Source organism: Pleurodeles waltl, chromosome 5, assembly GCF_031143425.1.
Source record: "Pleurodeles waltl isolate 20211129_DDA chromosome 5, aPleWal1.hap1.20221129, whole genome shotgun sequence".
In the NCBI taxonomy this organism is placed as follows: Eukaryota; Metazoa; Chordata; class Amphibia; order Caudata; family Salamandridae; genus Pleurodeles; species Pleurodeles waltl.
This window is the reverse complement of record NC_090444.1, coordinates 794108407-794121073: the sequence shown is the minus strand read 5'-3', so window position 1 is coordinate 794121073 and position 12667 is coordinate 794108407. Positions and strand designations below refer to the sequence as shown.

Here is a 12667-nt window from a genome sequence, read left to right as displayed (position 1 = left end):
AACCCAGCTCAACCCTTGGCAGCTTTGCAACGAGCGGCAAGGCTTACCTTAGGAGACAAAGCGTAAAGCATTGAAATATCACAAAACAGTAATTAAATAAAAAACACAGGAATCAGTTTAAAAATCCAAAATCAATTTATAACAATAGGAAATATTTGTAGCTTTAAAATGACACAAAAACGAATAAAGTCGGATAAGGGGAACCGGAGATATGAATGTAAAAAAAATTATTGCTTTCTAGCGCATAGAAACAACCAGCACTCAAAGGGTCAAAAAAGGTCACACTGAAAAGGAACAAAGTCCAGAGTTCAGGCCACCCATGAGGTAACACTGTCACACTTACTTTCAGAAGTGATTGATTCAGGAAAGTGGTCCGCAGCACCAGCCAAGGGTTCCGAGGCTATGAGATGCCTCTTGGGGTCTAGGACTACAACTCCCACAATGCACCTCTTCAACTTATGGAGTTGCTCCAAACGTCTCCAAACTTCTGGATCTTCTTCCAGAGGTCCTTTTTGTGTCCTTGAAGTGTCCACAACTTGATCCAAGGTTCCAGAAGCTCTGAGTTGCTCCTTGGGTGTTGGGACTATAACTCCCAGAATGCACCAGGTCAGAATCCTCAAATGGCCACTGGACGCTGGTCAGCTGGGCTCTGCTTGCAGGACTTGATGCAGGGGACTCTGGTCAGCTCCTTTGTACCTGTAGCAAACAGGGAGTCCCTTCTTGAAGCAGTAGAAGACAGGTAAAGTCCTTCTAGTGGTGAAGCCCAAGTGTGCAGCCGGTGCAGTCCTCCAGAGTGCAGTGTACAGATGCAGGTCAGGCGTTCAGCAGGGCAGTCCTTCTTCTCCTGTAGTTCTTCCTTGTTGGAATCTGCGGTGTGGGTGCAGGTCTGCCAGTTGTATCCCTGCTCCTGGGTGAAAAACAGGGGGGTCCTGGTTCTCCAATCAGGTGCAGGGTCCTTCCCCCTTTGATGACCACTTCCTGTGAAGTGTGGCAAAACTCAATCCCGGGGAACAACATTCCTCAAAAATCCATCATGGCTGAAAGTGATTTCTGGAGGTTACATCTGGCTGAGCCCACTCACTGGTTTGGCTACAAATCCTAAACACACCCCTCTCCTGCCCTCTCCTAATCTAATCAAGGGGGCACCTAATTGTCTGGGTTTGTAGGATGTGAGGGTGTTGCTGGGTTGCTCCAAATGCCCTTCTCTGCCTTTGAAGACCAGTTTGGCATCCTCCTGCTTCACCATCTGCTGAGGGGAGATCTCCTCCCCCAGGCACATCCCTTTGTGTGGAGCCAGGCCACTTCACACCTCATCAAGGCAGCCAGGCCAGGCTGCCAGAGGCTGGCCATTCCGAGCACAGCAGGAAAAACACTGCAGGGCTGAAGTTGGCAACTTTTCAGGTAAAGTTTAAAACTCTTCACCTGAACACGGTATATTAAATCCAACAACTGGAAGTTGTGAGATTTATTCTAACAATTAATTTGATACCAAACTTCAGTTACTTAAGGAGATTTTTAAAATTAAAATAAAGTCTCCCCAGTCTAGCCTATGGAGGCCATTCACTGAGGGAAAAACAAATTTGGCTGTTTTACCTCACCAGGGCTTATACACCTATTTTTATAAGGTCCCTGCTTAAAGTTACATGGCACCCAGCCCTAGAGGCCCATAGGGCACACCTTAGGGGTGACAAATGTAAAAATAAGGTAGTTTAATACTCTGGAACTACTTTTAATTCCAAAGTCGAATTTGCATGAAACTTTAATTTAAAACCAGCCAGCAAGGCAGGCATGCCTTTAACCCCTTCGCTGCCAGGCCTTTTCCCCCTCCTGTGTGAGGCCTTTTTGGCTATTTGGGGCAGTTCGCGCTTAGGCCCTCATAACTTTTTGTCCACATAAGCTAGCCAAGCCAAATTTGTGTCCTTTTTTTCCCAACATCCTAGGGATTCTAGAGGTAGCCAGACTTTGTGGGCTCCCCTGAAGGAGGCCAAGAAATTAGCCAAAATACAGTGAAAATTTCATTTTTTAATTGTGTTTTTTCCTCTGAAAATGGCATCAACAAAGGGTTTGCGGTGCTATAATCACCAGCTTCCCAACTTTCAGGAACAGGCAGACTTGAATCAGAAAACCCAATTTTTCAACACAAATTTGGCATTTTACTGGGACATACCCCATTTTAACGATTTTTGTGCTTTCAGCCTCCTTCCAGTCAGTGACAGAAATGGGTGTGAAACCAATGCTGGATCCCAGAAACCTAAACATTTCTGAAAAGTAGGCAAAATTCTGAATTCAGCAAGGGGTCATTTGTGTAGATCCTACAAGGGTTTCCTACAGAAAACAACAACTGAAAAAGAATAATATTGAAATTGAGGTAAAAAACTGAAATTTTTCTCTACGTTTTAACTTTTTCCTGCAATGTCAGATTTTTTAAAGCAATATATCCTTACGTCTGCTGGACTCTTCTGGTTGCAGGGATATATAGGGCTTGTAAGTTCATCAAGAACCCTAGGTACCCAGAGCCAATAAATGAGCTGCACCCTGCAGTGCGTTTTCATTCTATACCGGGTATACAGCAATTCATTTGCTGAAATATAAAGAGTGAAAAATAGCTATCAAGAAAACCTTTGTATTTCCAAAATGGGCACAAGATAAGGTGTTGAGGAGCAGTGGTTATTTGCACAGCTCTGAATTCCGGGGTTACCATACTAGCATGTGAATTACAGGGCATTTCTCAAATAGACGTCTTTTTTACACACTTTTTTTACACACTCTCTTATATTTGGAAGGAAAAAATGTAGGGAAAGACAAGGAGCAATAACACTTGTTTTGCTATTCTATGTACCCCCAAGTCTCCCGATAAAAATTATACCTCACTTGTGTGGGTAGGCCTAGCGCCCGCGACAGGAAATGCCCCTAAACACAACGTGGACACATCACAATTTTTGACAGAAAATAGAGGTGTTTTTTACAAAGTGCCTACCTGTAGATTTTGGCCTCTAGCTCAGCCGGCACCTAGGGAAACCTACCAAACCTGTGCATTTGTGAAAGCTAGAGACCTAGGGAAATCCAAGATGGGGTGACTTGTGGGGCTCTGCCCAGGTTCTGTTACCCAGAATACTTTGCAAACCTCCAAATTTGGCTAAAAAAACACTTTTTCCTCACATTTCGGTGACAGAAAGTTCTGGAATCTAAGAGGAGCCACAAATTTCCTTCCACCCAGCGTTCCCCCAAGTCTCCCGATAAAAATGATACCTCACTTGTGTGGGTAGGCCTAGCGCCCGTGACAGGAAATGCCCCAAAACACAACGTGGACACATCACATTTTTTTTTAAGAAAACAGAGCTGTTTTTTGTAGAGTGCCTACCTGTAGATATTAGCCTCTAGCTCAGCCGGCACCTAGGGAAACCTACCACACCTGTGCATTTTTGAAAACTAGAGACCTAGGGGAATCCAACATGGGGTGACTTGTGGGGCTCTGACCAGGTTCTGTTACCCAGAATCCTTTGCAAACCTCAAAATTTGGCTAAAAAAACACGTTTTCCTCACATTTCGGTGACAGAAAGTTCTGGAATCTGAGAAGAGCCACAAATTTCCTTCCACCCAGCGTTCCCCCAAGTCTCCCAATAAAAATGGTACCTCACTTGTGTGGGTAGGCCCAGCGCCCACGAAAGGAAATGGCCCAAAACACAACGTGGACACAACTGTTAACCCATTCAGTTGGGGTGGGGGCATAACCATGCACATACTGGTTGGTAGCCACCACCACACAATTGTTTTAATTTTTTTATTATTCCCTGGCATCTAGAGGACTTTCTGCCCCCCGGGTGTGGATCGGGGGTTAAATGCCCCATCTGCCTACTGGTGGGAAGAACATCTTTGGCCCCATTTATTTGGGGCGGGGGTATGGCCATATCCCCATCCTCTTATTTTGAAAACAAAATCTTCCATGGTCTCTGGTGGGCTTTCTGCCCTCCCTTGAGGGCAGATGGGCCTTCCAAAAATAGCCCGATAATGGGCAACAGTATTGTGCCCCCACAGGGGTCGACCCTTGCCCAAGGGGCTGCCCCCCCCCAAAAACAAAACACACACATCAATCCCTGGTTTCTGCCACCCCCCCTCAGGGGCAGATCGGCCTCCCCTGCCCCCGTACCAAGGAGAAACTAATCAGTTTCTCCTCAGGTCGTGCTGCAAGCATTGCTTCCAACGCGACGAGAGTTGACCTCTGATGAGGTCATCAGATGTCACTGGGGAGGTGGGTGGGGGGGGGGGGTCAGGGGTGGAAGGGGAATCGATTCCCCTTCCAGCCCTGCCCTGGGGGTGTGGGGGGTGAAGGCCCTTGGGGGGAGTGCCAGCAATTCCCCAGAGGGCCTATACCAGTACGTAATGGTTACGTCTGTGGCGCCTAAGTGCCGCACCACTGGACATAACCATTACGTCCATGGGGGGGGGGGGGGGGGAGGAGGAAGGGGTTAAGGCTCTTTTGCTATTTGACTTTATTTCACCTATAAACAAAAACGGGGTTATAATGAAGGCAAGGGTGCCTTCAAGGTAGCTCTTCTTTCGTTGTTATGTGAAACAAAGAAGCAAAGAACAATTTCCTTTGTTTTGCTTCGATATGCTTATGCTCAGGACTATACAAAAATGCACTTCTGGGCACCTCTAGTTGCATGTTACAACAAGCTGACTGGTTTTGCCAATGTTTATTTTCAGTGTTGGAAGATATGCTGTTAAAAGGGATAGAGATTGAGTCACCCTTGGAGATAGATTTTACTACTGGGTTATGAAGGAATGCCACTGGACTACTCAATACAAAAGTGAGTGCACTTCTTCAACAACTCTGAGGACATAACATGTAAGCAGTCAAAAGAGGAGAGAGCTTTCAGCAATCTCTGCATAAACAAGGAGCTCCTCAAAGAACATCTATCCAGGTCACCATCTTGGTCTCAACATTGCATGTTGTTGGAATGTGTAGTATATTTACTGTCTTGGCACTAGAACTGAAGAGCAGTTGCCCTTGCCTTCAATGGAACTTTAGTCAGTGTTAAAATAGCATATTTCATTTCACACCTTTTTTTTTTATGTCTGGCTGAGATGTTTAAGCTGTCTGACAAAACCTCATGAAACCACACTCAACACACATAAATATATGGATAGTGGTTTAGGGACTGTCAAAGCAGCCACAGACCGCACTGGGTGACCCCTTTCAGGAACTGGCCTGAGGGACTAACCATTGTGTTTTAACATCACACAGCCTACTGAGGATGTATAAATTAACTTGTCAGTCATGCTTTCCTAGAAAGAGGTCAGCAGAGTAAGGTTGTTTGTCAGCCCCTGAGCATGCATGTGACTCGTCCACTATTATTTAGGTTGAGCATAAGCGTTCAACCTCATGTATACTTTTAGTATACTTCTTATGGCTTAAAGTGATTTAGTTTGTTCGTTGCAGTGTCCTTTAAAACTTCTTGCTCGCTAGTGGTGAGTTCTGCCTTTTTCTCCCTCCTTTTTTTGTTTCAGAGCAGTGACCAATTACTGTATTATTTCACTTTGGTTTCTTTATCTGTTGCTGTGACGGGCTACTTTTGTCATTTCCTTGTTGCTCACTTTTCACTGTTGCTGGTAGCTGCCTGTGTTTTATTGCAGTATTCAGTTCCTCCCACCTCCTTTCATGTTGCTGACATTTGTTTTTGGCTTTATATGCGACATTACACAGTGCTTATCCTCGTGTTCCTCTGGCTCCTAAAATAAGCTTAAAAAAAGAAAACCCATGGGTAACCTTCTTGCTCTCAATCTTGGGGGTGGGGAAGACATGGTGGGGCGGCTAAAGTCCTGCGGGCTGCCAGATGCAGGGATTTCTTAACCCCTCCTTCTCCTTTGTGTGGCTCTCTACCCTCTGGGGCAGGAGGGGCAAGGATGGTGCTAATTATGCATGCACAAGCAGTGATTGGCTGCCGGGGGAGAGGCTTACATCTATCAGAGACAGCAGTACACCGCTGGGAAGCAGACATGTCAAATGTGCAATTGTGGTTTCGTCTACATGGTTGCATACAAACTTTCCTCTCCTAGCACCTCTCTCCTCCGACAGTGGCCTCTGACTGCACTCTTTCTGATTAACTTGATTTGAACTTGCACTTATCACCCATTCAGGGTCCTGCTACTGGTCACCACTTAATCGCAAAGGGGTGCTGGCAAATAGGAGAGAGGAACCAGGCCCTCGGAGGACCGAGCCGGCGATCGGAAACTGCAGAGGATCTGCAGCGCCAGTGTGGAGGCTTTGCCCGGATAAGCGACTGTCGCGCTGGACATGCGCAGCTAGAGACCGAAAAAGACCTTACCTGAGGGAACCCAGCTAACCACCCAGTCGAGTATGTCCGCTGGGCTGCAGGACAGAAGCGGTGTGGCCGTGCGAGCGACCCCGCTGCCTGGCCAGATATCAGAGGGGCACCGATCGGGAGGCCAGTCCATGGTGATGCCTTGGGGGGACAGGAGCCTTCCCTCTCCCCCATTCCTGCTGCTAGAGACAGCGCAAAGCAGGAAAGGACCTGTCCAGTGCCTGAGGTGACTGAACAGCAGCACTGTAAGACCTCTGGTGAGGGCCGGGCTTCGGCCTTCAAGAGCCAAGAACAGAGAGGGTTCAGAGTGGGCGACAGCGACCCAAGACACCACAGTGGAGGTGAGTATCAGGGAGGTTGTTGACAAAGAGGCGGAACAGTACCAGTCCCTCCCTGGCTGGGAGTGCTTGGATTAACACAGGATGGACTACTATCATAAAAATCCAGTCGCACCAGACGAGCAGCTGAAGAACTATGACATGGGTCCCTGAAACTGAGTGGTGCCATCCGAGATAATGGTTACCTGTCCCCAAACTCCCCGCGCAAGTTAGCTGTGAAACGGTTAAAGGGGCGGCCAACATTGGTGGCAAGCGACTGACCCCATTCTTCAGATAGGAGAGGTGATTAACATTAGTGGCAGGAGTCTGGGAACCAGTCACACCACTCCCAATTGAGCCCAGCCAACGTAATCAAGATACTTGATGCTACAAGCTGGGACAGTAATTGAGAAGAGAAGTGGACCTGCTGTGCCTTGACTGCAGGTCGAGTATGCCTGCCCCTTCTGTCTTGTTGACCTGTGGCCAGAGGCCCTTGGTGCAGACAGACCCTTATTGACCCAAAAGGGACTGGACTGGGGGCCCTTCTGGGTGCTCCCAGATGACCCACTGATGACTACCAAGGGCAGACAAAGGGCCAAATCCCAAGGACAGTGACATGTGAGCATGATGGCCCAGCCAGCTACAATGGAGCCAGTGACTGTTGAGGATCCTCAACATGCCACCAACAAAATGCCCTGGATAAGATTCTGGGGGCTATTGAAGACAATAAAACTACACCCCAGTGTGATATCGGCCAAGTCTCCATCAAAATGGACCTACTGAGAGCAGACCACCAGAAATTAGCAGATAGGGTTCGGAACACCAAGACATGAAAGCTCAACTAACACAATTGACTGATCACATTCAATGATTGGAGCGCAGGGCGGAGGATACCAAACGCTGTAGTCATCAAAATAATGTGCGTATAATTGGCCTTCCAGAAGGTACCAAAGGAGCCGACATGTTATCCTATCTTGAGCAGTGGCTGAAGACGGAAGTGGCACCAACACAGCTTACTCCTTTTTTTGCGTTGACACGAGCGCCTCATGTGCCAGCCAGACGCCAGACTCTGGGTCATCCGGCCCGTCCAGTGGTGTCAAAACTGCTGCACTACAGAGACAGAGATGTGTAGCTGCAGTGAGAGAGAAAAGCCAGACCTTTTAAGGTGGGCAGCGGACAAGTGACCTTATTTCTGGAATTTACTGCTGAGATCCAAACCCGGCGGGCCTCGTACATAGAGGTGAAGCAAGTACTGAGGGAGGAAGTCATCCCTTATTCGCTCATATTTCCTGCCAGACTAAGGGTGATTCTAGAAGGCCACACACACCTCTATCAGATACCAGAAGATGCCTGGGCCTGGCTGGAGATGTACAAGTCAGGAAGAGATTGTGCTCCATGAACGGAGAAAGAGACCTGGCAAGGTTGTAGTAAGCGTTGCAGATCACGCGACCGGCCCCAGCGGGGATCGTGGCCTACCCCAGCACAGAACAAGAGGGACAGAAGGGCTGCATTGAGACTGCAGCAACGCTGCAGAGCACTAATGTGATGGAAGAAACCAGTGTGCACCCTCCACTGACATAGATGAGGCCCCAGTGGTTAGACCTCAAACCGCGGATGAAATAGTGTTACTCGACCTCCACCATTATAATCTTTACATTTAGCCGAAGAAGACTCTTACACAATCATCGGGCCGAGACAGCTGCACCTCCACCCCAATTCTCGCCACAACACTTAGCTGATGGCGAGATTGCTACAAGACTTGTTTCAACTTGTAAGTTTAAGCTCTATGGTTTGGGCATCTGGCAGATGCTGGTTTGCCCTGGGTGTGAGAGATGAGACATGCTGTTGGTTTATCAGTTTGCACCTGTGTGTTCAAATGTCGCTGAATTGGCGAGGTTTTGGGTAGACAGTAGGAGACAGATGGTTGAGGATGGGGAGCCCCTTTTCGAGGTTACCTGTCTCACGTCAAACACAGTTCAACACCCTGGCTGACTACAAACTAGTGACATGGAATATCCCAGGAATGGGGACCATTGTTAGGTGTCATAAGATCTTGGTATACCATAAGAGGCGAGGGGTCAACATAGCCCTACTTCAAGAAACATACATTACCGCATGCAAGGCCGACCGTCTGCAGTGCAGGTGGAAGGGCCAAATACACACTACCACATATTCTGCATTTGCACGGGCACACTGATATGGGTGAGGGCAGGGCTCCTTTAGAAGCCATTTCTACGAATGTGGATGAAGACAGACGGTATGTACTTGTGGAGGGCAGACATCATGGGAGGCACGTGACCCTGGGTTGTATTTATGCGCCAAACCAGGAGCAGGTCCCTTTCCAGCATATCATCTCGGGCCGGTTGGCTCGATTGTCGATGCCGCAATTAATACATAAAGACCAAAATGGTTCCATACCAGCACATAGCACCTCCCTGAATCTTAGACCAATGTATATGGCCATAGAGATCCACAGTACCCCAACGCTATGCTTTCATCGGCTGACCTGGAGAGTGCGTTTGACTCCTTGAGGTGCGACTATCTGAAGGCAGTGATGGTGTATATGGGACTGGGCACACAGTGGGTGTGATGGGTGGATCTACTGTATAGCCACCCAGTGACGAGGGTGAGGACCAGAAAAACGATATCCGACACCTATGACATTTCACTGCACCAGACAGGGATGCCCCATCCTTTTCGTCATAGCCATCGATCCACATGCAAGGCCACAACCGAGGGAGGATGTGTGGAGATACCAACCATGTCATCTTATTACACCCAGATGACTTGTTAGGCTACCTGCAAGGCGGGGCAACAGGGATCTCTTGGGCCTTAAAAATACTTGAAGAATCTGGGGGCCCCTCGAGCTTAAAGGTGAACAGGAAACAAACATGTGTGTTCCCACTAACTGCAGATGACGCCTGTCCCACCACCTGCCCCCCCGATATCCCCTGGTCCCCCCACACATGTAAATACATTTATTCCACGACCCGGTGAACCTTCGGGATAGAAACCTGCGTAAAGCAATCAGATCTCTTAAATCCAGTGTGGCGTTTTGACGCTCCCTTAAGCTCCGCTCGATGGCACGGATATGACGCTCTAACATGATCATGCTACCCCGATTATTATATTTTTTTACTAATCTTCCAATGTCCACTGCGGTGCACTGGTTTAAGGACCTCGATCCACTACTTAGGGAACTGATATGGGATGGCAGTCGCCAGCAGACGTCCTTATCCACACTCCGCTGCCCAACAGACAAGGGGGGACTGGAAGTGCCGGACTTCGAATTATACTGCTTGGCAGCCCAACTACAGTGGATTGCGAAGTGGTTAGCGGGCAGAAATCTCTCAGACCTAGGCCTAATATTTTGGAAAACTGACAGTGGCAGGGGTAGTAGTAGTGACATTGGGGTGATTGTTTCCAGTCTAGTGTCCTTATTCCTTTTGAAGAGCTGACTGCAGAGACCGTCCTGCCAGTAGGGCAGTTCCTCACTTACTGAGCGCTGTCATGAGCCATGCGGTGCCTGTGGGACACGGTAAAAGCAGAACCAGACTTATACAGAGTGCTCCAGCTCCTTCTATCTATGGGCAAGGGTTCCCAATTAGTCACCTGGCTTTTTAAAGCCCTAAATGAACTGCCCTTAAAGTCAATGAGTGCACTCATAGGTAGATGGGAGGCGACATTGGAGAGGAAGATCACAGACTCTGAGTGGAGGAGAATTCTGCCTTACCTCCACAGGGATTCTCGGTACTCGCAGTTTAAATACCTCCAATACAATTATATCCACAGGACGCACTTACCACCACACAGGCTCAGAACAATTTATGGAAGGGGACTCAGGGGGTGACCTAGATGCAATGCTCCGGACCCAGAATTTGACCACATGACCTAGGATTGCCCTAATCTGCAACATTTCTGGCTCCGGGTGCTGAGAACAATAGGAGACACATTGAACCAGCCACTAGCAACTGCGCCCTCCCTCTGTTCTTGAGCCTATTCCCTAGACCAACCCCTAAGAAGGTTGCCAACAGATTAATAGATTTGGCCTTGGTACTGGCATACGCAAGGTAGCCATGGCCTGGAAGTCTCCCGTGGGCCCGATACGGGAGGAGTGGAAACAGGATGGAATGGGGGCAAGCTGAGGTACATGCTTTGAGGAGGAAGGAGGCATGTGGTGCGTATACACCCCATCGCCCCTCTGTGGGCCAAAGTGCTGAAAGTCAGGGGCCAGATGCAGATGCTATGTGACACCCACCGCAGATGGAGCCGGACTTGACCCCTGAGGAGATGAGAGCCCAAAGAGGTGAAATACCTAATTGACACCATATCAGCACACACTTGCACGACCAGCAATGGCGGCAGATGAATGGTTTCCCTTAGCCACACATGGCTGTTTTGCATAAAAGCAACACACGCGGAGGCTGGGCACCCACCACACTCGGTTAACGTGAATACCAATTGCCATTAGGGGTTGTCCCGAAATGAATCGATATCTCCCCAGTCTGAAAGCCTTCCCACAACACAATATATCATGTGAATTCCTGAAATTACAAGACATACAGGTGCTATGTTTAGAGTTCTGTTTAAAGTTTATTTCGTTAAAGTGAAACAATATTTTACATTTGATGTCTGGCATGCAATTCTTCACAATATGATGCGCAGGTGTATACATATTGTACATATGGCTCTGAGCTACTCCTCTCACTAGATACAGGCATGGCCCCACTGTAATGCACACCATGAGACAGTACTCCTATTTATGTATATGAAACTAGGACTACACCAAATGATTATGAAGCAAGATGTAATATTGTTTAAAATACCAGTAACCAAAGTTTAAAAACAAAGTTTTTAGTGTTGCCTGGGAAATGCAGCAGTTATGTTACTAGGTGTACTTGCAGCAGATCAAAAACAGATCTATTGCCTTTGCCAGTGTTTTTTTTACTCGAAACGCTGCTTAAAAGACAAGAGAAAAGAAAACCCTGAGCCATACTCAGAAGGTAACAAACAATAAGTAATTGAAGGAATGCTTGATTTAGTCTCAATGACTTCCAATTGCTTCTAACAAATCCAGGACTGTCATTTGTTGCCAGTGTGGCTCTCTAGACAGAGCATAATCCAAGCCTATTAGTACATGGCTGGTCTCTTGGAAAAAAAAATGATACCCTGGAATGCACCCTTGAACGATTAGTGGCTGAGATTAAATCAAACATTCCTTCCATCACTGTTGTTTGTGCGGTACTCCAAAGGCAGGCACTGGGCATGCAATGTTTTTTTAATACTAATACTCAAGTGGGAACCCTCACAGGGAACCATAGCCCCTGATCCTCATCGCTGTTTTCACTGGCACATTCACAGCTACCATCAGGTGCCGAGTACCTACACTTCTTTAATTCGATATGGAAAATAAAAGCACCCCTCAGCAAGGGTAAAATAATTTTAAAGGAAGAAAAACAGCATTTTTCACTAATCACTAAGACACCATCAGCCAGTGCTTTTTAATCAACAAAGCTTTGCATACTGATTAATAAGGTAATTATAAGAGTGTTATAAACAAAACCTCGAAGTCAGAACGCAAAGTGCTATTGACAAAAAGAAACGCTTAACGAAAGGGGAGTGATGACAACTCTAAAACGTGCACTTATTGTTGATTACATGTTAACTGCAAGTAGTGGCAGGATTTTAATGTGCTGTCACTCACCGGAAGACGGAACTCAAAGTTCTCCTGAGCCAGTAATAGCAAGTATCTCTTCATTATACTGTTACTGGAGGGCGCCATCTTTCCCAAAATGTCACATGTGCGAGCTGCACGCTTTGACGTCATTGTCATTGCGGAAGAACAACATCACATCCGCAAACACAAAGGAAAGACTGACGGGCCTGTCACGCATTTGGGCACATACACGCCGTGGCCATGTTGGAGGGGATAGTATCATATTCGGAGAGTACCAGCAGTATAAAGTTGTCCAAGAAGCTCTTTGTTTTGTCCCTGCTTTTTGCAAAGTATGTATCTACGCGGAA

At 47.4% G+C, this 12667-nt stretch overlaps 1 protein-coding gene across 3 annotated transcripts in view; it reads right to left on the bottom strand.

Annotated features, from left to right (window-relative positions):
- Positions 1-12489, bottom strand: part of TRMT11 (tRNA methyltransferase 11 homolog) — a 255548-nt gene extending 243059 nt beyond the window's left edge. For all 3 annotated transcript variants that reach the window (XM_069234817.1, XM_069234818.1, XM_069234819.1), the window contains exon 1: positions 12348-12489. In XM_069234817.1, the coding sequence (XP_069090918.1) occupies positions 12348-12476 (129 nt within the window). In that variant the 5' untranslated portion in view covers positions 12477-12489. The remainder of the gene's footprint in view (positions 1-12347) is intronic.
- Between the last annotated feature and the right edge of the window lie 178 nt (positions 12490-12667).